At 43.7% G+C, this 24,925-nt stretch overlaps 1 protein-coding gene across 3 annotated transcripts; it reads right to left on the bottom strand.

The window, feature by feature from the left end:
• Window positions 1-1,584: 1,584 nt before the first annotated feature.
• On the bottom strand, window positions 1,585-23,883 carry nup153 (nucleoporin 153). 3 transcript variants are annotated; one of them, XM_042076461.1, is made up of 22 exons: window positions 23,762-23,883; window positions 17,406-17,622; window positions 16,628-16,912; window positions 15,836-15,969; window positions 15,326-15,454; window positions 14,992-15,108; window positions 12,564-12,608; window positions 12,326-12,379; window positions 11,597-11,740; window positions 10,928-10,980; window positions 10,375-10,495; window positions 10,019-10,168; window positions 9,116-9,214; window positions 8,925-9,012; window positions 8,717-8,821; window positions 7,974-8,591; window positions 7,254-7,457; window positions 6,090-7,094; window positions 5,538-5,906; window positions 4,760-5,002; window positions 3,675-3,843; window positions 1,585-3,046 (listed from the first exon to the last, which is right to left on the bottom strand). In XM_042076461.1, the coding sequence occupies exons 1-22, from the start codon at window positions 23,837-23,839 to the stop codon at window positions 2,962-2,964; spliced, it is 4,512 nt and encodes a 1,503-aa protein (XP_041932395.1). In that variant the 5' UTR covers window positions 23,840-23,883; the 3' UTR covers window positions 1,585-2,961. The 3 variants fall into 3 exon arrangements, with proteins under 3 accessions (XP_041932395.1, XP_041932398.1, XP_041932396.1); XM_042076464.1 differs by having other exon boundaries at window positions 15,836-15,927; XM_042076462.1 differs by having other exon boundaries at window positions 17,406-17,619.
• Window positions 23,884-24,925: the final 1,042 nt, after the last annotated feature.

The following is a 24,925-nucleotide window of genomic DNA, read 5'->3' as shown; positions in this document are numbered from 1 at the left end:
TAAGTCTTTAGTCATGGGACTAATCTTCATTTGACAGAAAATGAGCACACTCCATTATTTATGATTCTGCTTTTTCATTGATTTCAGCTGCTCAGACGCAAGTTGCCCATTAAAATAACAGATTACTTGGTTTACCAAAGCTGATTTGTCTAACAGATAAGGACTAAGGCTGCATTGTGTGTAATAAATCAGTTTTGCATGAATAAATTGGACTATTTCCTAACAAAGCTATTCTGATTATGTACAACTACCATCACCTATAATAAGAAATATTGTTTTTGCACAGACTACAATTTAGATGACCCTCAGTTCAGTTTCTTTGATAATAAACTTTGTCATACTATCCAGTAACTGTCCAAAATCTGCCAGCAGCCAGTGATTTGAGCACTGCAAGTCTGGATTTCTGACTTCAGAGAATCAGCCTCTAATGTTTTTTCTTCTCAGTGGTACATCCTTTTGTATAGTCATCAGTCAAATGAAGAAATAAAACTGCAAACAGTAATTCTTCACTGAGGAAGTGAAAGAAGGGGCTACAGGTTACAAATGGCTACCAAATTCAACAACAGCCAAAACCATATGAATGTGCATGTAAAAAAGATGATTATCAGTATACTGTGTGGCTACATGGGTGCTGTATAGGGGCAATACAACACTAAGCTAAACCATTTCAGTTTGGATTCTCAGGAATCCATATAACTCTGCTGTCTAAGTGACCTGGGTGTTGTAACCAACATGGAAATTCACACCAGACGCAAATGTAAGAACTGTATGCATATCAGTCAGTAACTCCAACATACTGTCAGTAACTGCTAAGTGGAAGAGGGGTGATCAGTTTCCTGCTTAGGCAAGTCATACCAATGCCTTTTGACTTTTACAGTTTGGGCTTTTTCCAGGTTAGGTAGCCTTACATCCCTTCAGAGGTGGAGAAATTTGAGAGAATTATGAAAAGTAGAAAATGGCTTGGGGTGCATTGTAGAATTGCATGGAAAATTAATTTTGGGTGATAGAAATAACCAGAGTTGAGTTACAATTTGATAAGCAGATAAAGAACTAAGGCCAACAGTTGCTTCCAGCTGAGCACAATATCCAAATTAAAAACTTGTATTTTTGTACATCAGATCCTGAAAAGGTCTGTAGGCCATCAGTATAACCAGCCATTATGGACTGTTACCCATGGACATTTGGACACCAAAATCTGATAGTCACCAAATTAATATGAAACTAGCCTATCAAAATAAAGGGTACACAGACTAATATGAGAAGATATTTAATATTTTCACCAGGCAGGAAAATAGTTAAAAAGGAAATTGCACAAGGAACTCCAAAAATAAATGTAAAGATCAACAAACACCCCTGATGCGGTTCCTGGAGCAACCTATTAACGGTCTTAAATACTGATTAAACCAGCAGCACTCAACAGCAGCCAAACGTAACTGCATCCAATCACCTAATGCTGGTCAAATTAACAGAAGCAGCATAGTCACAACAAATGGCATAACTTGGACAACACCTGCTCTAAACATATCAGCCTAAAGAAATCAGTAAAAAAAGTGTTTCTGTAAATAATTGACAGAAGAAATCAAAAACTATTTTATAATTTTATTGATGGCAATTAACCATGGTTTTATTTTCACTCATCCAGTAATAGTAATGGCTTTAAAATTAAGTAGACGTCCTTATTATCCAAAGTCACCCTAGTCCATTTAAACAAGTCATAGAAAAATATATACTTAACTTTTTACAATACTGGTTTTGGTCCAAACAAAAGTGGATCAGAAAAGCCAATATACCTTTAGTCTTCAAAGGATCCCCAATTTGCATGTAAGAGTCTTTTAAATGGATTTGGGCAACTTTGAATAAAGGGCTTTACATAATAAATTCTAAAAGACAAATGCTGAACGAAAGAGATTTTTAAACACTCACGCGTACACACAAAAATCACATTAAAAAACAAAACAAAAACAAAAAAAACACTATTTACAAGTTCTTGTAATATTGAAAGGCCAATTAAGAGCGAGAGACAGAGAGAGAGAGGGAAAGAGACAGAGAAAAAGCAGAGTGATTAAGAGAGAGATCGAGAGATGGAGAGGAAGAGCAATATGAACAGATTTGGAACTACAGAATGACAGAGGTTTGTTTGGGGGCTCTCCCTGCCCCCCCACAGTGCACCCTCTTGTATAAACACATTCATATGCTTCTCACATAAGACCGCACCCTACCACACCAGCTACACTTCCTACCCAACTCATACACACGCGCTCAGTCCTGTACACAAGAACAATGTACGCACACACACATACTTAACAGCTGTACAAGGGGAACACACTTACACATACACCACACGCAAGCTTTTTTTCCTCTCTCGCTTCAGCATGTTTGAAAACACATCTGTACATACAGCAAACGCTGGCAGCCCGACTTAAAACACGTCCCTGCTGCACACAAACGTCCAATCTCACCTGATCAGCCCGCTGGGGAAAAAAAAAAGAAAAAAAAAAAAAAAAAGAAACCAAGGAAATAAAGATTCCAACCCAGGATTGAGTCATCTCCATCAAATTCTTTGCATTTGTTTGTATCCACTCCCTTTCCCCTGTCCCTCTACGCCTTACAAAAGTCATGCTCTTACATCGGCAGATGTTAAAAATAGAGCCTTTTCACATGTAGCAGAGGTTTGTGGCTTGATTGTTGACATTTTGTTACAATAATTTGCTTTTTTTCCCCCCTCTACATGAGGATTTTTTTTTCTGAAGCGTTACGTTTGAAGTCTGGTTTTTGTTTATTTATTTATTGATTTATTCCAGTCCCGTGTGCTCCTCGTCCCGCTTCCTGACCCAGAAGTCATTCAGAGGTCACCGGCTCTCCTGACTCACACACCGCAACACTGGCCTTCTCCCCCCTGGCAGCAGCGCAGCGGCTGTCCAGCGGGAGGCGCTCTCCGCTCCCTCAGGAAGCCCTGTCGGGCTACTTCCTGCGCCGCACGGCCGTTTTGATCTTACGCCCGGCTATGCCGTGTTGTCCAGTGGGCGTACCGGCACTCTTAGTGGATCTGTTGGGTCACAGGTTAAAAAAAATGTAAAAATACACACACACACGCTTACAGTACTGGTTTTTGTCCAATCAAACGTTGATCAGAAAAGCCAATATATAATATAAAAGAAAACAAAATAGATCAGCTCCATGAATGGGCACAAAAAAACAGCACATTTTGGCATGATTAGCCGAAAATGGGTGTACCCTACATTATAATATATTATACCATGATCTAGGTTGAAAAGGGTGTCGTTTAAAAAGTGATATACTACACCTATGAAGTAGATCTGGTAAAACAAAGTTTAATCAATGCTTATGAATGGTAACTAACAACGATAGTAGGACGACGGGTGAGCCTGGAAGCAGGCTTCGCAACAATGGAATCAACTGTAAACAGCTGCAAAAAAACGATTTTAGCTCTAAAACTCATTTAGTATTAATACTTGATTTCATATTTATTTATTTCGTAAGTGACCATGGTATAAATGGGGTAATGCCCTTCGATGCGTCCATTATCAGATCCATTATTATTATCGCTCCGCGTCATCCATTTATTTATGATAATGGGCACCTCGTCGGGCATTATCCCTTACTTATCTTCATTACTGAATCAAATGGAGCCTGTGGCTGGCTTAGGCTCTTACCCGATGTTGAAGGTGGGGGTCGGGACAAAGTTGAAGCCCCCGCCAGGAGCTGTGGGTGGGGGAGCTGCTGGAGCAGCAGGATTTGGTGCCCCTCCGAACGTGAACACACCGCCTGCATTGCTGGCGGGGGACACAAATCCACCGGCCCTACCAAACTGGAAACCTCCACCTAGCCAGACAAACAAGACAAGACAAATTCAGAGTGACTACTAGGAAAAGGCATTTCTAAGGTAGGAAAAGGCTGTTCAGTTAGAACACTTTATAGTAATTGATTATAACAGAATAGGACTTCCCTCCCAAACAGAAGACGCTGTTTTGATATTCGTTTGTGTGTGTGGGTGTGGATAGATTTTGAAAACAGGTCAGCCGGGGTGAGATGACTGAAGCCATGTCTTCTTTGGTGCGACTCAGACATACTAGCAAACAATACTGTTTTTGTGTGTCCATTACCAGTAACAACCCAAAAATAATTCAGTGGAAATGCATGGATTCCAGTTTCTTCCAGTAGCAGCAACTGGAATCCATGCATTTCCACTGAATTATTTTTGGAATCTGATCCCTTATACCTGTTCATTCTTACTCGTTGCTTGACTTATCGTGACTAAATTCAAGATGGCTGCAAACGCTAAACTTCGTGAAGATACTGTCTGTATAAATCGTCTTGTAAGTAAACTACCAGTGCTTTTTCAAAGTTCTCAATGTCTCGTTTTAAATGTCAGGGCCCTCAGAAGTCTACCAATGAAGTGTGGAGATACATTGAGCCTCGTAAATGGGTGTAAAACCGTGATTTATTTGCATGGCTAGCCCGATGCCGAAGCACCACTATTGAAAAAGCTGTTGGTAGCATCGGCTAACTAACGCCAAATTTTGGAGTGCAGGGGACAAGCGGAGATGGGCTATGAGACATACGTTCACACTCGGTATCATGTTTCAATACACTTTCAATATCACACCGGAACAACTAGGGTTTTGGGAAACGCCCCCCCGCCTGATGAAGAGGGTGAGGGGCAGGGGAGAGAGCAGTGGCCCAATCCGATGCTCTTTTGTGGTCAGTGACCGGTAGAGGGGAGGGCAGCCGCACATACCTTGGCCGGTGGAAGTGTTGGCGGAGCCGAACGCCGGTGTAGCGTTGGCTGCCTGGCCAAACACGGGTGCTGCTGTTGGTTTGGCGCCAAACGCTGGGGGCTGGGATCCGGCAGAGAAGGAAGATGTGGCTGAGCCGAAAGCCGGAGCGGCCGGCTGTGACGTGCCTTGACCAAATATGGATGCCTGGGTGGAGCCAAAACCAGTGGTGGAGGTGGCAGGGCTAAATGCGAAAGGCGAGGGGGCTGAAGGAAAGAGAAAAGTTGGTCTCATTCATCAAAAAATCATTGAGTATTTTATATATTTTATTCTACATATGGCCCAATATTACACAAGCACAAGAGACATAGTAGTTGTAATTTCAGTTTAAAGCCATATCATTATCTATAGTTATACTATGGCAAAATTCTAATATAATAATTTTTTGGGGGGGCTTTTTCTTTTTTTAATACCTTTAATTGGACAGGACAGTAGAGAGAGTGACGGGAAGTGAGCGGGAGTGAGAGATGGGGTAGAATCAGGAAATGACCCGGGTCGGACTCGAACCCGGGTCTCCGTGGGCACGCGGACCCGAATATGGTACGGGCGCTATAACCAGTTCCGCCACGGCACCCACCCCAATACAAATTAGATTTAAAACAAACAAATAAAATCTCACAGATAAAACAAATTACTTTGTGAGCATCGGAGTGGTCTGTGCAAGTGCAGCAAAAAAAATCCTTTAACGTATGGTCTGAAAGCTTTAATTACTGAACCTTCACACAACTGTGACCAGCGTACCTGCAGAAGCCGGTGTAGATGAAGACGTTGCTCCGAAGGTGAAAGAGGGCGCATTCGCGGTGGCCGATGCGCCGAACATGAAGGGCTGGGCAGGGGTGGCCGAAGGGGCGGCCGGGGTCTCCTGTGCCTGTTGTCCGAAAAGGAAGGCCTTTGTTGGGGGGGCCTCTGATGCAGCACTCTGGCCAAACAGAAAGGTGCTGGAGGGGGCAGGAGCCGCAACAGAGGCAGGAGTGGGGGCAGGGGTGGAGGCCAGGGCAGTGGTGGAGCTGGCTACGGCACCAAACAGGCTGGGGGCGGGGGGGGTGCTGGAGGCTGTGCTGGATGGTGCTGCAGACATGAAGCCAAAGGCTGGCTTGGCAGCTGACGCATCTGTAGAGAGGAGGGCGAGATTGTAATTTCTCATTCATTCCTAATAAAAAATAATAATAATTCATCGTCTAATATCTAGAATTACTAAAAATAATAAAGTGTATAGTATACCATTTCATATTAGTTATAACCTCAGATAGCAAACATACAGCCATTCCACACACACACACACAAAACGCTCACCAGTACTGGTCTGGCCAAACGCGAAGGAGGGTTTGGGGGCCTCTGCCTCGCTCTTCTCAGCAGGTTTGCCAAAGGCAAAAACAGGTTTGGGCTCCACAGCTACTTCAGGCTTGCTGAATGAGAAGCCAACAGAGGGGGCAGCAGTGGTGCTGGGAGCCTTCTCTGCCTCCTTCCCTGCACCAAAGAGGAACCCGGCGGTCGGAGCTGAGGTGGAGGATGCCTCCTTCTCCTCCGGTTTCCCGAAAGAGAAGACGGGCGCGGAGAGCGCCGGCTCCGAGCTCTCAGGCTCGCCAAACTTGGCGGTGGAAAGCAAGGAAGGAGCAGAGGTGGCCGGCTCGAGTCCAGAGAGCTTCCCAAAGATGGGGAGCGAGGTCAAGGAGGCGGCAGTGGTGGCGGGGGTGGAGGTGGCATGGACTGTGGCTGTGGCGTCCTGAGGGGTGGAGAAACTAAAGGTGGGGGAGGGGGTGGCACTGGTCTTCTCCTCTGGTTTGGAGAGGCCAAAAGAGAAGCCCGTGTCCGAGGAGTCAGCTGCAGGTGCAGGACCAACGCTGGCTTCAGTTGCAGGTGCTGTGCTCGTCGTGCCAAATGTCAAGTTGCTGGCACCAAACTTAAAGCCACCGCCTAAGCTGGGAGCATCTGTCGTCTTAGAGTCTTCAGTGGTGGTGGTGATCGATGTGGAAGAGGATGAAGAGGCTATGCCAAATGAGAAGACCCCTGATGGAGTGCCATTGGTGGTTGAGGAAGCCTCCGTAGTGGTGGCACTGCCAAATTTAAAACCTCCAGAAGAGGACGAGGAGGAGGAGGTGGTTTCAGAGGCACCACCGAACTTTAAGCCCCCAGTGGAGTCAGATGACGCACCTCCAAACTTGAAGCCACCAGAAGGGGCGCTAGAGGAGTCTGAGATGGTTCCACCAAATTTGATGCCACTTGAGGCAGTGGTATTGTTGGAGCCAAATTTGAATCCGCCAGAGCTGGAATTTGTTAACGTCGAAGTACCAAACGAAGCTGCAAGGGGAAAAAGTAAAAAAAATAATTCAGGTAGAGGGAAAGGTTGAGGTCAAAGAGGGAAGACACATTTTCAAGAGGAAAAAAAGGATGAATTATAGTTAGATGCAAATGAAGTATCAACGGAAATACTGTTTGTTGCTAAGTTTCCTGTTGTACCTTTTGGCTCGGGTTTGGCTCCGGGCTTACTGCTCTGGCAGGCCACACACTGAAGGTCTTCTGCCTTGTTTTGCACACAGCAGACATCACACTCCCAGCTGCCTGCTGCCTTCTTGAACTTATCCCCAAAGCCCAGCAGGGGCGCTGCTGAGCTGCTGGAGGAGGACAGGGCAGGCAGGGAGGCAGGTGCTGCTCCAGAGGCTCCTGATTTGGGGGGGGGGGAGAAGTAAGGGGGTTAATGATAGAAGTTTATTTGTTTATTGATTTTATATTTATTATACAGCAAAGTATTAAAAGTAACAAAGTTACAGTTTAAAAAACAGGCCTGACTCAGTAAAAAAAATGATTTCCAGCAGGTTCCTGTTCTGCAGCACATATAACAAGTAACAGGGACAGGCCATATCACACATCACATTTACATACAACACTAGGCAAGACATCAGACTTAGTATAGACAGTGATATATAGAGGTCAATGTTTGCAAGTGTATGTATTGTTCAGAAGCACCAAGAGGTAAATCACTGGTCAAGGGAAAGACTTTTCAAAACTCAAACCAGTGATAAAAAAAAATGCGCCCCTGCACCAGTTAAGAGATGCTTCTTCATTTGATAGGGCCTTGACATTTAATTTTTGTCTCCGTAGATGTGCATTGTGCACTGGGAAAGGTCACTGACAAGTTGAGAACAGAACTGACCAGACACATTAACATCATTCGCTCACCTGGTTTTGCACTCTGACAAGCCACACACTTGGTGTCCTGCGCTTTGTTCTGCACCATGCAAGTGTCACAGTCCCACGAGCCCTCTGGCTTTTTAAACTTGTCCCCAAATCCCAACAGTCCACTAGAGGTGGACGATGAAGAAGTGGTGGTAGCAGCAGCAGCAGTTGTGGCAGCACAAAAGCTGGATGTCGAAAACGCTGGAAGTGTTAGGCCGGGCTTAACGCCGGTGCCAGGCTTGCCAGTGTCGCAGGCCACACACTTGAGTGCGTCCGGCTTGTTCTGCACGAGGCAAGTGTCGCAGTCCCACGTGCCCTTTGGAGGGGCAAACAGGGCCGCCAACCCCGTACTGGAGGCCGATGTCGTAGAAACGGGGGGTTTACTGTCCGATTTAGAGGAGGAGGATGACGAAGACGAGGAGGATGAGGAGGAGTCCGTCTGTGGTTTGGAGGTCTGGCAAGCTACGCATTTGGTGTCCACTGCAGAGTTCTGCAGCATGCAGGTGTCGCAGCTCCAGGAGCCCGCTGGAGGCTTGAACTTGTCCCCAAACCCAGAGACAGAGGGGAGGCTGGGGGCAGGCTGAGAGGAGGGGGTGGAGGTAGGGGAGCTGGAAGAGAAACCTGTGGGTGCAGGACAGATGCAGAGAGAGAAATTAACACAAAACTACGCCTGGACACTAGTTCGCTTTGTAAGAGCGCTGAGGGTGAGAGTCCAAGGACACCATGAAAGGGTGCCCGAGTCTTACCAGGAGACTTGAGGAGATCCAGCACGCTGCCCTGCTTCAGGGTCTTGGCTGGTTTGAAGGGGCCCGAAAACTCCTCTTTGGTCTCAGTGTTCGCTGTGCTCTTCACTGTAAAAACACACCAAAACATGGGAGACATAAACACACACCCACAAAATAGCCTTTAGATCCAAGGAATGTGACCCTTAAACTGGAAGTAGATCCCACTCACCTGTAACAGTGATGGGCGAAGCAGCAGCAGAGTTATTAGACACGGTGAGATCAGTCTTCATGACTGGAGCGCTGAAAGTGAAACCAGACTGCAAACAAACAAAACACACACACACACACACACACACAATTAGTAAATCACTCCCTCATGTTTAAGTACTGGACTGGAAACTGGCAATTGCAAGCACTTACAGATGGAGAGAAAGATTGAGGGCTGGCAGCTGTCGCCTTGACGATAGGGGAAGCGAAAGTGAAGGGCACAGAAGGGGGTGAGGATGGTGGCGGCGGATCCTGCAGGGGAGACACAGGTTACAAATGTATCACTACGGTAACGTCAACACTAAATGGAACACATCAGCACACATTGTGGGAGCTGAGGCTTAGCCACCAAATCAGACAAACAGAGGAAACAGTAGGCATGTTTCCACTGCAGGTAATAGGCCCCCCAACCCAGCTAAAGGGGATAGGTGCAGGACCGCCTCGCTAGTAAGCCCGTGTGTTTCAATTGTTTACAGGACATAACCATATGCAGCCTTTTTTACTGCAAGATCGCAACGCTAATTAGATCAACTGAAATGGCATAACAGCTGGAATCAATAGAGTCAATAGAGAGCATAGGCTACCTTTGAATAGCTGTTCCAAATTAAATGTTGCATTATGTAGGTTTCATTTGTAATGGTCACCTACTTGATAAATGAATAAAGCCTACAATTGAAATTCTAACCAGTTAAAGCCTATTTTTGTTCATTCAGTGTAGGCTACCTAAACTGTAATTAATTTAGCTGTAAATAACGTCTGCCTTGCTGGGATAAAAAAAAAAAAAAAAAAAATAAATAATAATAATAATAATAATAATAATAATAATAATAATAATAAAAAAAGAAGTGCTAGTCATCTTCCACTCACACCTCGTTCACAACTCAAGTCTTTTGGCCGCACTTAGACCCCGAAGCAGGGACTTGATTCAGCCCCGTAGAAGTTCCCGAATCAACACGATACGCGCACCCGTAAAACTAAGTTCCAGTTCCTGCAGTGGAAACGGCCCTATTGAAACCATAATCTGTACCCCAAAACATGATCCAAACGTCTGCTCACCTTTTTAGTGACCGTCTCGGCAGGGGCCGTTTTGGCGGGGGCAGGTGTGGGTGTGGAAGTGGTGGTGGATGGGGAGGAGAAGCTGAAAGTGGGCAGTGCACGTGTGCTGATGGGGAGGGAGATGGCAGGCAGGTCGGGGACCTCCGCTACCTGAAACGCCAGAAGAAAAAACAAGGTCATCAATAACCTGTCAGCAATGCAGGCATGTTACCAATATTCAGGATGTGTGAAATGGAGAGAGATTAGGAAACGCCCATTCAGGCACGTTAGTTCATCTGCAAGTATGGGCAAAGAAATTAAACTGCCTGTCTGAGCACGATTTGAATTCACACGTGTAGCGAGCGATACACACTGACCTCATCCTCTGAGCGTTTGGTGGAGGGCCTGACTGCTCTCTCCCGCTTCATCTTGCCTCCTCCGGAGCCAGCACTACTGACCGTAGGGGTGCTGGACAAGGGGTAGGCCGGAGAGCTTGTGCTGCAATGGAGTTGCAAAAGGATAAAACCACCACTCCTACACACCCAGTAAAAAGCAACAGAGACTTGTGTGCAGCAGACATGCAGAGATCCAGCCAATTATTAAAGCCCAGTGCTTCAACTACGTAAAAAGGAGGAGATTCACAAATACAAACTACAACACATACACAAGTGTGGACTCAACATTACTGATCAGAAAGATCAACATGATGTCATGATCATTTTAATATGAATATTAAAGTTAAGATGTACAAAGGCATGGAGTGATGCACTAGTGGCAAAATATGACACAGGCGTAATTCCATATCCCAACTTGAGTTACATCCGGAGTTGCCGATATGAATCAGTGGACCTGTTATCTGGGCTAGCTATATATAGCCACGTCATAATTTTTGTTGTGGTAAGCAATATTCTCTCCAACGAGATGTTTTACCTTTGAGACGTGGTTGGTGCAGCTTCCGGTATTAAGGGAGATCTTCTCACAGGCTACAGACAAAGAAACAGAACATGACTAGACGTTAGTGTGCTGGAGCCTTCATGCACAACCCTGATTAGATAAGGGAGTTACGGAGCCAAAAAAGAACTCAGACTTTTCCCCCAACACATGTTTGTCTAGAATATAGAACGGAGACCACTGGATGGATGAAATATCGTCTAGCTCAAACAGCAACAGCTAAAAAGTGAAACGAAAAAACAACCATCAATATCATGCTCATACTTGTAGTGGAACTGGTAAAAGAACTGGTAAAAGTTTGAAGAGAGAAGCCCATCTTAGAGGATCATTTTACTTTAAATTTGCAACATCCAACAGATGCAGAACAAATCAAACATGGTGGTGTAAATGTAACGGCAATTACATTTTGAATGGGAGTCAACACCTATTCATTTACATTTACTCATTTCAACATGGAGGTCAATTTAACTACAAAAGATAAGGATATAACATTGGATATCGCTACTCCGGTTGCATTATATGAAGTGGCTTAAAAAAAAAAAAAAATATGCAGAGGAAGGCCTCTGGTAGGGCTGCATGCAAGCATTCATTCATAAATTCAATCTCCCATAGCCAGAGACGACGGCAATAACTGAAAAGGGTCCTCACCGTGTCCCTGGAGGCTGTCCTCTCGAGTGCCCGATTGACTCCACCAGGTGTGAGAGAGGGACGGAACGCCATGGAACGGTTCCCAGAGGCGGTGGCAGCTGACGGCACCACCAGCTTCTGCACTGGCGGCAGCGACGTGTCCATCTGCACAAGGACACACACACAAACTGGTCACACTGCTGTTCTATCTATATCTACATACTACCAAACACCACTGCTGTTTTGGACAGGACATAAACGACATCAAGTTGGATGTGTGGAGCAAACTCATTTGAACTAGCCATAAACATTAGCAACATAATTCATAAAGCCAAAGTTGGTGTTCTACAGCTGTAACACAACATACACATCTCTCTCCACTCATTTAACTTGAATCACAATGCACAGGATTACATATGCATACAAAAGCATACTACATTTTTTTTAACAGAGCAACATTAAGTGGAGTGAGAAGTTGGTGAGCTGGGAACCATCTGACTGGCTTTGAAAAAGATCACTGTTGAGACTCTGAGGATAATGGTTTTAATACGGGCACCTTTTAGGCACACTTTTGCCACAAGGCAAAGGACAACAGCTGTCAATGGAAGTGACAGCAGTCAGAGGCTGGCAGCAGAACAACCCCCCACCCCACACACACACACACGACCCTGTTGCAGTAGGGCAATAACAAAAACAACACTGTGGGTAGCGTGAGAGGAGGACTAACACATGTGCGCATGCATACAGTACCTTTTTCTTCTTGACCTGGAAAGGTGAAGCATCCAAGTCTGTGCGATCCAGTGGCTGTAGAAAGAAACAAGAATGAGCTTCAAGTTTCTCCGACAATTCTGTTATGTTGATTGTTTGTAATGGGCCGCAAACAACAAGTCTCAAGCTGGACCTGAACCAACTCAACCTAGTTCAAATGCCCATTAAAACCCAATTTTAAGGGAACAGAGGCACAGGGAAATAGGGAGAAGATACTCACTCTTGACAAAGGTGACGATATGGTTGAGGGGATTCTTTTTGCATCCTATGAAATGGGAAAAAGTTGATGTAAATGAGCTGTTCTTGCTTCAGGGCTCGAAACCTCTGGCAAACAAGGTTTCCATGATCCCATGGCATACATGGAATTGTAGTGAAAACTGTTAAGTACTGAAAATGAGAGAAAAGCGAGCCGTGGCCAATACAAAATCAAAACAATAGCAAAAAAGGCTTCCAGCTTGGGAGCCAATTTTCGCATTTTTAGTTGCCATTTAATGATGGGTGCTAACAATGTCCCACTAAGGTCTTGAATATGAAACAATAGCTTGAGGATTATTGTTGACGTTTCTCCATTCATTTATGAATCCGTAAACGATAGAGCCCGACCGATTTATCGGCCGATATTAGGCATTTTCCAAACTATCGGTATCGGCATTTATAATGGCCGATAAATTAATATTTTAAAAATAAAATAAAAATGGACGAAACACCCTTCAACCATGTCATGAGTGTTGGCGTTGTATAGTTTGTCCACCAGAGGGCACTCTACACCGTCCCTGCTGGCAACACTCGTGTATAACGCGCCACACATCCTGCAACCTGCTGATCCAGCCAGAGTCGGGCAGAGAGAACCAGTTATCCGCGAGTGAGATCAGTGAAGTGTGTTCATGGTGATTTGGTCACGAGACATACATTGCTTGAATAACAATTAAAAGATCATCAGTTCTCTTAACTCAAATAAGCATGACAAAATTCGTGACAACAATGTCCAGTTTTGCTGCTGTAAAATAAGTCGAGAGTGAAGCGGAATTAGCTAGTAATTACGTTACGTTGTTACAGTGTAGTTGACCGTCTGTCCTTTTAACTTTTGACAATGTGACTGAAGATTTATTTCTTTAATAGCGTGACAGTTATAGCAGTGAGACGCATCATCTCCCCGGCCTGTTAATTTGAAAGCGTATGTTTTACAATTTGCAGTATGACGTTATCCATTGCTATATTATGGCTCATCATAGACTAGTTAACCACAAAGCTAGCTAATGCCATGAATATCAGTGGAAGACCGCTAACGTTAACATTAATGAGCTTGGAAACCACAACGAACTTATTCTGCCTAAATAAAGTAATGATTACTGTATTTATAACTACTATATCTGTAGTTACAGTCCCTGCACTGTAAAATGTAAGTTATACGTGCGAGGAGTGAACATTTAGACATAGAGGAAAAGTATCAAACGTAGCTTGTGCAAAACGTAGCTTGTGCATAAAAGCTTTTCTTTTACACGTGTGTGAAATCTAATGACGCCAAGTGTGCGTTTCAGACTGTCGTTCAGCCGCAGCATTAACAAGTTACATAATGGATTTAGATCACTAAATAGTAGGTTTTAGAAGGCAGGCAGCAACTGATGATTGAAAATGGTTTGATGTAGCTTGATGGAAATAATTTTAAAAGTGCAGGTAAAGGGATAAGCAAGCCGACATTGTAATTATAAAAGGTAGCTTATAAGGCAATAGGGACTAATTATTACACACGCACACTCAAACATTTAGGAGTGACCTTTATCTTGTAATGATAATACAAATGATGATGATAATAATTACAAAAAATAATGATGACATTATTACTAAGTCTTAATTCAAAGTTATATTTATGAAGCTTACCAAGTTTTAATACTGGTAACTTTGATTTGGTTGTTGTTATTGTGTTTTTGTTCAAAAGACTAAAGTTTCATATCTTAAGTTTCTATTTTTATACATTTTATATATATTTCGATGTTCCTCTGTGACGATATTATTTAAGTTTGTTTTTAAAATGCATTATCATATTATTTTAGTCAATACTCATAAATAACTACAAATAACTAATGTTAGGGAAATCTGTTAATGTTTTGTTGCACGTTTCTGAAGGAAAAAAAAAATAAAAAAAAAAAACCCCCTCGGCCGATATATCGGAATATCGGATTTTTAAATCAACAAATATTTGTATCGGTCTTCAAAATGCTTTATCGGTCGGGCTCTAGTAAACAACCAAACAGTAGTCTCAAATTGTAATAACCCTTTCAATGTCTGCAGTATTTTAGTCCCTCCACAACAAATTCTAAATAGCAATCTTGAACTAATGGAATACACTTGTGTTATGAGTAAGGTAGATGGCTCATTTAAAAAGAAATCCACAAACAGCCTTCTATTGGCTTACTTTACCTACCAGCTGCATCCACTCAACAATAGGCTAAACTACTAAAATATGATCTGAAGATGGTGGAGTTTGCCTGGTAACATGCAACCTTGCTCTGGTGATTGCCAAGTCTATGATGAACATTCCCGGTGAGTGACAGAAACTTTCCTCCCCCTGACCAATAAACTCTGCTGTGGGTTCACGCCACACTGGGGCTTTTTAAGTTGAAAAAGATGAGAAGTGAAAGGCAACTCACGGCCAGAGGACTGGACATGCGCTCTAGGGACTGCAAGATGCGGCGGGCTGTGGCACTAGTCACCCCGCAGGGCTGAGTGCCAGCAGGCTTCGCCTTTATCTGTCTCCTCACTGGGACCTGAGGGGAAGAACAGGAGGAAAGCCAAGGTCAGAGAAGACAACATAAGTATGTGAGGAGAGCGACTACAACATGTTGCCGGAAGTGAAGGTTCTCTTTTCTGTTTCTGCACTGCATTTGATAATAAAAACAATACTCTTAGTCGTTGCGAGTACTACTTGTTCTTCAGTCTACAGACTACATCTCATGTTAATGTCAGCAGTGGCTCATTACTGACCTGATAAGGGGTGCTTGGGCGAGAGCGGGCATTGCGGCTAGCAGAGGCGCCTCCGTAAGTGGTTTTGCCAGGGTAGTAGGGTGAGTCACCCAGCTGACTGGAGTTCAGCATGGAGCTGTTCATTGTAGACTGTTCCACATCACACAAAAGGTACAGGTTAAAAAGGAACAAAGGCAAACACACACGTAAGTATTCAGGACAAGCAAGCCTAGCAAATAGAACAGATAGATGCATACGCATCCATCACACATAGGGTGGGAATAACTCTCAAATACAAACTCACTTTACTTGGAATGATTCCACATGCAAAAACCATCCCTCACACCCAAATGCACACGCTTACAAACACAACCGACATGACACACGATCCATAACATACCCAACATTTACAAATACTCAAAACACCCAACCATGTAACACTGCTTCAAATCTCGGATAATCGGATTTGTCCATTTGGCACTAAACCCACCACCCCATTGATTCTTTAAGATAATGCATGCCATCACTCACCAGACCAGAGGTGCCAAACACCGACAGGTTGAAGGAGGGCTTCTTGAGGCCGGCCTGGGAGGGCTGCGTGCCTGAGTGAGAGCGGTCCGTCTCTGGGGACCAAAGCAGCGGGGCAGGCTTTGAGGTGGGCACATCTGCAACAAGAATTCAGGCCTAGGCTGGAGATCTGGCCATCATGTGCCACTCGCTGTGCTGTACTGCACTAATACATACTAGCCCTATGCTGGACTTTTAAATAACAGTGTTTCCCATACATTGACATTACATTACATTGACCACCACACAATGATTTTCCAGGTTGTACTAAATTGTGCTTAAATCTGGTTAGCATCATAACCACGCTGTGCTAATTTCTTAAACTGTTGCATTCAAGTTAATTCTACAAACCAACCACCACAAATTTTCAATTCTCTGGGAAACACTGAATGAAATGATGATCGACAACTTGCAGTTCATGTGTATTATTACACCTAGTCAAGCTACTCTTCTGTTCCATCATGGGCCCACCCGCTTGGATTCTACATTTAAACAAATCTAAGCAAGTGAGGATAGGAACAGGCTTCACTCAATGTGTATCTTTCCAAACTATCAGTGCTGGCCTGAATAGTCAGATCAAGAAAAGTAGGAGGGAGGCCGCACTATGCATAAGTGCGCTTCTATTTGCAGACGCATTTCGGCGCTTGCAAATGCGCACCGAAATGTGTGTGTGCAAATAATAATTCCTACTTAACAAATCTCAGCAGCCATACACAAACACAATACAGCATATATGACAGAAAACGGCATCATTACCTTTGTCAGAGGCACGTGATGAGAAGCCACTCGTGGTGGAGATGTTGTCATCCTCGTGCTGAGAGCTGGAGTCCTTGATCTCCTTCACCAGGGAGAAGTTCGAGGTGGAGGCAAAGGGGCTCCCGAACGGGGCAGCGGTGGAGGTGGAGGGCTGGGGGAACAGTGAGCTGGAGCCACCCAGGGCTGGGGAGCCGTCCAGCGAGGCAAAGTGTAGGTGGGAACGGTTGAGAGGAGGTCTTGACAGCACATCCTGGAAGTTCAGTGATGCGCGGCTTGTAGAAGGTTCTGGAAGTCAGAGAAGTTTTAAATCATTACCTTGCTTTACTCAATCTCCCTTCACATGCACGGTTCAAAACTGCTCAGGGAGCCAACTGAAGAATCACAAAAACATTTCAGTTAGTCAAACTTGGTAGATTTTTGATTTAGTTTTAATATATATATATATATATATATATATATATATATATATATATATATATATATATATATATATATATATATATATATATATATATATATATATATATATATATATTAAAACTATATATATATATATATATATATATATAAATAACTTTTTCTAGATAGATAGATAGATAGATAGATAGACAGGACACACACTTACAGTATATAACTTTTTCTGCTGTAAGTGCATGTTGTGTGTGATGTCTGTATGCTACCGAGACCTTGAATTTCCCCTTGGGGATGAATAAAGTATCTATATCTATCTGCTCTGCATTCAACGCCAAGAGAGTGTGTCTGGGACAGCGTGTCGCACCTGTGTTACTGGTGCTGGGCTCGGGCGAGTCACGGCCGTGAGGGGAGCTCTCCTGGTTGCCGTTAGCAGGCGGGTCTTGGCTGTTGAGCTCTGGGGCGAGTCGTGTGGCGGCGGTGGCACTGCCCTCGGCCACTTCTCCGTTCCTGAAGTACTTCTGGAGCCAAGAGGGAACGATGCTCTTCACTGTGTCGGTCACCCTGCTGATGAGACCAGCCTGCTGAAGAAGCACACAGACAGAGCAGAGTCAGACCACCATCTGGAGAGATCTCGGACACAGTTGGGCCTGCCACAACATGAGTTTTCCAACGTCAGCTTAGCAACCATTGCTATGCTGTTCGCAACTTTTTGGCAAGTAATCATAGGTTGCTACTGTTTATAAATCTGTACTGCATAGATCACATGTGACCAAATATGGCATTGACATCTCTCGGTTCCATATTTACTGCAGACCGTCTAGTCCTTCAGGCAAGCATGATCTAGTGTGAGCAAGACTCAAAAACTTAAAGTTCCTCATTAAAAAAGTTAATCACACAAGATTGCCTGCAGTATTAAACTTAAACCATGTTCCATGAAAGGTCATGTCAGGACAGGTGTGTGTGTGTGTGTTTCACACATGCACACACTAGACCAGGCTGCAAAGCTTTGCCATGGCAGTGATGTATCTGGGTCAGCTTGCCAGCATCTGTGTCTACACCACGCAGGTCTCTGAATTCTCTCACTGAGCTACATTAACAGCATTGTGCTGCACAAACCCTGTCATTACAGGCTTCACCAAACCATAGGGCATGCTTATCACTGATCCAAGGGTCGGTCTTCCTCTTCCAAGTCACACTGCCTCATTCATTTGTGGAGGGTGGCTTCAGGATCTTGCTCAAGAACATATTAATCCATCATGCCAGAGGACATTCGGTGGTGCTACTGCCCTTGTCTCCAATTCTATGGTGCTGCGAGTTAAGAGGGTCTAGTCATACTTGAGTAATAATTCAGTCAACAGTGGCGTTACAAAGCAAAGAGAAGAATTAGTCCCCCTTGAGCTTCCTAAAGCTCTGTAGCTATGCACGACAATCTGTGCATGCTCTACTACCCTCCATACTGATACGCAAATTCTAACAACAACCTCTGATGTTTGCAGAACTACTGATTTGTACAGGGTGAGTAATCCCAGCACAGGGAATCGCTCTGCACTGCAGCTTCACTGAGCTTCAGTTACATAAACACAGCAGCACACAAAGGCACCCGGGTAGGCTAATGCGTCCACGCAGCACACCATTTCTGCTAGCATTGAACAAACCAACCCGATTGCACCACTGTGACAGACACTGGAATTCCAGAGAGGCAATTCACACCGCCTTGATAAACGGCAACTACCAACCATTTGCAGGTTTGCTGGATCACTGAGTGGTCAAGGGTGTATTTACTGAACAAACAAGATTAAAATAGTACCTCTAAGGATTTAGCTCTCCTCAGCGAGCGTGTAGCCCACTGTTAAGTTAGGAACCAACAACGATAAAAAGAAAAGTTCATAAATGGCATAAGTGTAGAAAGAAACTATTAATTTATATGAATGACACGTGGTTTGATGTCAAATATTATTCATGTCATACAAATATTATATGTATTGTACAATAACTGTCAGAGGGACTGCAGATGGAAATGAGCTTTTAGCTATAATCTGGTACAAGCCATCTTTTTACTCCACATAATTAATGAACCTTGTACATGGTCCCCGTCTTAAAATAAACCAATAAACTGAAACTGAAGCTTCTTGTGTTGTGCAATGGCTACCCAATCAGCATCAGTGTGAGTGCTTATTGACCCTCTTTTCTAGTTGTGCATTATTAGTAGACTAGTCAAACCATTGCTGGATTAGATGCATACTAGTGATCTCAACGTGAAAAAATATTTACACAAGATGGCTAAGGACAGACATGTTCAGAAGGTGAAAATAAAGGGGCCATTTCAACAGCGCAGTTCACACTATAGGCTATACCCTTTACCACCTACAAAGGCTAAAGAATGCACTTCAACACATTCAGACCATTTGTTAGGGTAGTGTGACTGACAGAATTTCCTATAGCCCAACATGAAATTCAACAGCTGACTGAAGAATGCTACGGTTTAAATGACATGGAAGAGCCTGATCGAGAGAATAGATTCTGTAATCACACACAAACTAATGGCACAAGAGGCCTTTGTGTCAAGTTTCCCCAAGCACCTCTCCCCCACTGTAACCAGGAGTAGTGTAATGTGCGGGCTGCAGCAGGAGTGTGCCTGCAGTTGAGAGGAGATCTGCAAAAGGCTTTCATCTCCAGATAACCCCATGCTGCACACGCATCTGCTAATCTTCACCTACTGTGGCCTCTTGAGTGCCCTAATGACAGACTTCTCAACTCTCTCCCTTGCACACCATTTTCCTCCCTCTCTTGTATGGTGTCCAGCATTACCCTGAACAGCATTGGTTCCCAAATACTGGGTCGCAAGAGACTGTATTTGGGTCGCCAGCATAGTGACAAGTTACACATCCCCAGCAGACTATGCAACACAGAGACATAAATAATATTATTAATTTCATATAAATTATTTATGATTAGATTGTTTCACCGTTTTCATGTTTGTTGCATGATGCATGGACATGGGCTTAGGCTACTCAGTACATCGGGCATGCCTGTTCTTTGCTACTTGTGAGTGGCCCACTGTGTGTGTTGCCCCCTTGTTTTGGGGGAGTCACTGAAGAATATGTTTGAAGATGAGAAAGAGGCCGAGTATAGTGAGGAAATGTATAGGCTTAAATAACGTCACCTTCCTAAAATAATGGCACAAGTCATTTTTTGCCAGAATTTATTTTTTTGGTTAACTTGTGTTTTCTGAAAAACTTATGGGGGGATAAAGGTATGAAACCTGAAATGTATACCATTTTGCACACTAAAATACAAGTAAATGTACACAGAAGTAATGCAACCTAAGTTGCATAATTATATTCTTAGTTATAATTTCCCTGTATGTCCTGCTGGTGACCTCAGTGAGAAGTACCTGTTAAGACGCTCTTAGCTAGTAACAAGTACTCTGGATCACTCGGTAGATCTACGAATGTTTTCACGACGTTCTGAAGCAACGATGGTTTTGGGAAACAGTCGCCAAACCTTAAGAGGTTCGTAAGAGGGACTTTACTACCTTCTTAAGCTTACAATGCTTTCGGGAAACCGGGCCCAGAGCTAATAGGCGCAATTATCTTGAATTTCCCCTAGGGATCAATAAAGTATATCTATCTATCTATCTAATTAGATATCTATCCAACCACCTGGAGTATGGGGGGGGGGGGGGGCATCAGCAAAGAAAGTTTGAGAACCTGTGGCCAATATTGGTGGTGAATTGAAGTGAAATGGGTCACAATGGTATGTCATAATAAAAAAAAAAAAAAAAAAAAAAAAAAAAAAAAAAAAAGGGTCCCCAGAAAACCGTTCGGGAAACACTGCTGTACAGCACCACACAGGCAGCACAGTATTCCAGCCATGGCAGCAGTTGGTGCACACCTCCTGTGAACATGTGTCTGATCATAAATTAAATAAAAAACTAAATTAAACCGCCACCCACCCCCAAGATCCAGGAGTGTAGCTCTTTTTCTGTAGTCTACTCCAACTGTGACACTGAGGTTAGAAGGAATCATTCCCTTACACAGCTTTATCACCACAGCTGTGGGAGGGACCTGCTGCCATGTATGGAGCTCAAGCATGTAATTGTCCAATTAGCTACATGCTGAACAGAGCTGACCAAACCACAGGCAGCCTCCTTTTTAAGACCTGAGGGGGACTCAACTTTGACCTTGCAAAGAGATGGCAGGCACTGAGACACTGGTGAGGCATCACAAGTCACAGACTTACAAGCCTTTGTGTATTTTTAACAGACCTGGAAGCCTGCAGACTTTCTTGAAAAAAGCGGAAAGCTGGTTAGAGACTACCTACTGTGTCAAAACATATCAATGCATCCTCATAAGTTTCCCAAAGGCAGCAAATGGCATAAGTTGCTTTGCCAGTAGCTACTTACATTTTCCCAAAAGGCACTTCTATTAAGGTCCTTTTCGATTTAAAAGCATGGTCAACCTACATACTAAAGCACAGAACAAAGGGGAGTGCATCATCAACTGATGGAATCTTTGTGCATCCATGTTCACAGGGTCACAGCAGGGATCATCACCTTACATATTAGAACACACTAAAAATGCTTCACATTTGGTGGAACACTCTGGATGCACAGTTTTAAACACCTGCAAAGGACCATTCTTGTTTTATTCTTTTTGATGACTAGATTAGATGGAGGAAATTCAAACGAGCCAAAGTGAAATACATTGGAAATCCCCTGAGGACACCATTATTTGATTTCCTCTCATGCCCGCTGCTGCACACTCTAGAATAATCTCCAGATAGTGTGTGTGACGCCACTAGACACGGAAAAGGAGCAAATATAACATGCATAACGTGCATTAATCGTTTCCATTCAATTACCATTTCACCTAAAACGGTGGAGGCCAAACGAAGGCGAACATTAGCAAGTATTTTGGCGGGGCGGTGGTATGCAAGGGGTTGTTCTTGCTTTCACAAACAAAAGTTCAATGATCGGGGGTCAGTCTGACCTCACTAGCGGGGGAAAACTGACCCATTTAGCGGAGTTTGTGAAAATGTATTGTAACATGACAAGCTCTTTGACTTTGGTGCAAAACAGATGTGCTATACTGTTTAAACAGACAAAATGTAAATCAGACAGGGACACATGGCAGTGTGCCAAAAGATCTATAGCCATGAGCTCCGATGCATACTTTAAACTGCATAAACACAGCTAATGTTACCCTAACTAGTCTACGCTAACAAATCACCATTACTGACTTGGGTTCCAATAGAGCTAACGGTAATCAACAGCGTCAGCTGACTTTACCTAGCCACAATAATCAGTTCGTCAGACGACAAAACGTAACAGGGAATGATCGCCGACTCATCCGTTTCAGAAAGGGAAATAATAGGCCCATGCACATAGTTCTAAAGGTAGCCTCAGAAAGGGTATAAAACCACCTGCTTTGTTATCCAATGATGACGTATCTAGTTAACGCTGGCTGGCTAGCTACCGATTCCTTTCTAGACAGCGAGCTGGCGAGATCCCAGTTAAGAGAACGTTCACAGAAATGCTATAAGACACGACATGAGGTCAATTTGAGAGTTTAATAGACATTGATTGAACACGTTTTTCTTTCCCATAGAGCCCTGGAGGCAGCGTAGTGAGACCGTTAAATCAACGCGAGCTAATAAGCTAACTGCGAGGGAAACCACACGTGTAGGAAACGTCAATTAATGTGTCGTCCAAACAATTTGCTAACGTTAGATTTCTTTGTCACCCAAGTAGACACCAGCCGAAGCCGACGTTACAATGTCCTCAAAAGAACTTTCAACCTAAATGTAATATAAGCAAGACACAATTCATATGATTGTTGTAATGCTACCTGCATTCATCTATTCTGTACGACAAAGTGAAGACGCGCGGAACTTTAACTGACATTGCTGGTAGCGTGGTTGCTAGCGAGCCGAGTTAGCTCGCTGCTTAACCATAACTACTGTTAGCCAAGTTGCTAACATTATGGCTAGCTAGCGATAACTTGGTTACCCATGTGGGCCCTGGCATTCATCCAAACGACGTTAGGCGCACTGCGCAGCACCTTTTTAGCTTCGTAGCTATTGATATATACCTATTTAAGTAGACGAGTTACAAATCCCTAAACTGAGACAAGCAATATGAATTACAATGCAAAATGCTAGACGCCCGATGACAAATTATCGTATTGTTTCAAAATACAGACCCAGTAACGGAACGTTACCATGCCGGTGAACTTGCTAGCTATCCAACCTACAAGCTAGTTTAAAATTGCTAGCAGTTAGCTAGCAGTCATTCGGTGACATTTTAGCCAAACCGTTAGCTGCTAAGCGAGAGACAGTTAGCTTTCATAGCTACTCAACACGGCTAACTGCTAAGTTTTTAACGTCAGTTTGAGAGGAAAAAACGGTCTACTTACAACTACGAGAACGTTTTTACCCTCGTAGCCAAATGTTATTAAGGTTTACTCGCGTCAAAATACAGCTGCCATGAAAGAATACGACTGTTCTACCCGGCATTCTTAGCTAACAGCTACGCACCGTCTCATTAACCATACAGTACAGGCCATAATGTGAAGCAAACTCGGGCCTGCTAGCAAGGCAGGTAGTTCACAGGCCTCGAAATTTGTCTTCAATAAAACAATAATACCCCTGTTAAACAGCTGGAACAAACATCTACCTTCTACACGCTTCACAACATTAAAGAAAGACCGCCCGAATTACCTGTTTTCCTTTAGCATATGGTTTAGAGGCGATATGATATCTTCTTGATCTAATTTTCCCTCCTCCGGTGGCCGCCATGGCTAACTATTGAATCACTAATCGGTGCCTCGGCGCCGGATGGAGCTTGCCTGTCAAAGAACTCAAACTTGCTCAGCCCACCAATATACCGTCAGACACTTCGTTGGAATAAACGTGACGCAGTTGTGGGAAATTGAGTTTAACATTACTATAACTTTTAAAAACATGATTTAGGGTGTTTCTTCACTCATTACAATGTAATTTTAAAGAATAGGTAACATTAGGAGGAAAACGTTAGTTTGCTATTTAAGAGGGTGTAGGCTACCGAGAGCCGTCACACATGACTGAACAACTCATTTTAACAGGGACTTGGCCAGCCAACTTTTCCCATCATTTTTTATCAAGGTTTTTGAAGGTAGAGAAACTGTTAAACGTTTTACATTGTCATCTGATAATCCAATTGACAGTCGTTGGATAATCTCAGTCATTGGATAGGATAATCCATACAAATACTTTCTCTTCTTGCTCTTATCTTGCTCTTATCCCTCGCCATGACCCAAGTCACATCACATAGGCCATGTTAATGTGGTCCTGGAATTTGCAGATCCATCTGAAGGCCCCAAAATATAACAAATATTTGGAAATGCCTGGGTACTGCTATCAAACATGAGAAAACCCCTAAAAGACCTAGGCTACAGTGTCCAACAAAAAAATCCAGAAATTCAGTAGTCTTATCTGAGAGGATGTAGACGAATCAACATTAAGAGAGCGACAACTAGATGAGTAGGCATACTTTACAATCAGTCTGCACTGCTTTCATGAAAATGTGTTGAAATTAATTTGAACTAGATGTACCACAAAACGCAACAAAATATGACCGCTGCTCAGTCCTCGACATTCTCTCCACAAAAATAATGCACGCTTGTCAGTTTGTCTCCATCTCCTACTCCATCCCCTTGAAACTTTTGTGTATGTAAATGCATGTGTGCCTGTGTGTGAGTTTTCACTTGTGTGTGCGTGTGTGTGCATGCGTGCGTGCGTGTGTGTGTGTGTGCGCGCGTGCGTCTGCTTGCCTGCATGTGTGTGTGTGTTCACTTGTGAATGCGTGTGGGGGGGAAATGGTGTGTGTGTGTGTGTGTGCGCGCG

This window comes from Alosa sapidissima, chromosome 21 (genome assembly GCF_018492685.1).
Source record: "Alosa sapidissima isolate fAloSap1 chromosome 21, fAloSap1.pri, whole genome shotgun sequence".
NCBI lineage: Eukaryota > Metazoa > Chordata > Actinopteri > Clupeiformes > Clupeidae > Alosa > Alosa sapidissima.
Note: the sequence above shows the minus strand (reverse complement) of the source record. Positions and strands in the feature narration are given on the sequence as shown.

Bases quoted from the DNA above. Each gene is read 5' to 3' on its own strand.
- nup153 (XM_042076461.1), bottom strand. From the start codon at position 23,839: ATGGCGGCCACCGGAGGAGGGAAAATTAGATCAAGAAGATATCATATC. The intron at 15,109-15,325 runs GTCAGTAATGAG...TCTTCCCCTCAG, and splicing joins GCCCAAGCACCCCTTATCAG to GTCCCAGTGAGGAGACAGAT. The intron at 3,844-4,759 runs GTATGTGCGGCT...TTGTCTGGCTAG, and splicing joins CAACACTTCCACCGGCCAAG to GTGGAGGTTTCCAGTTTGGT.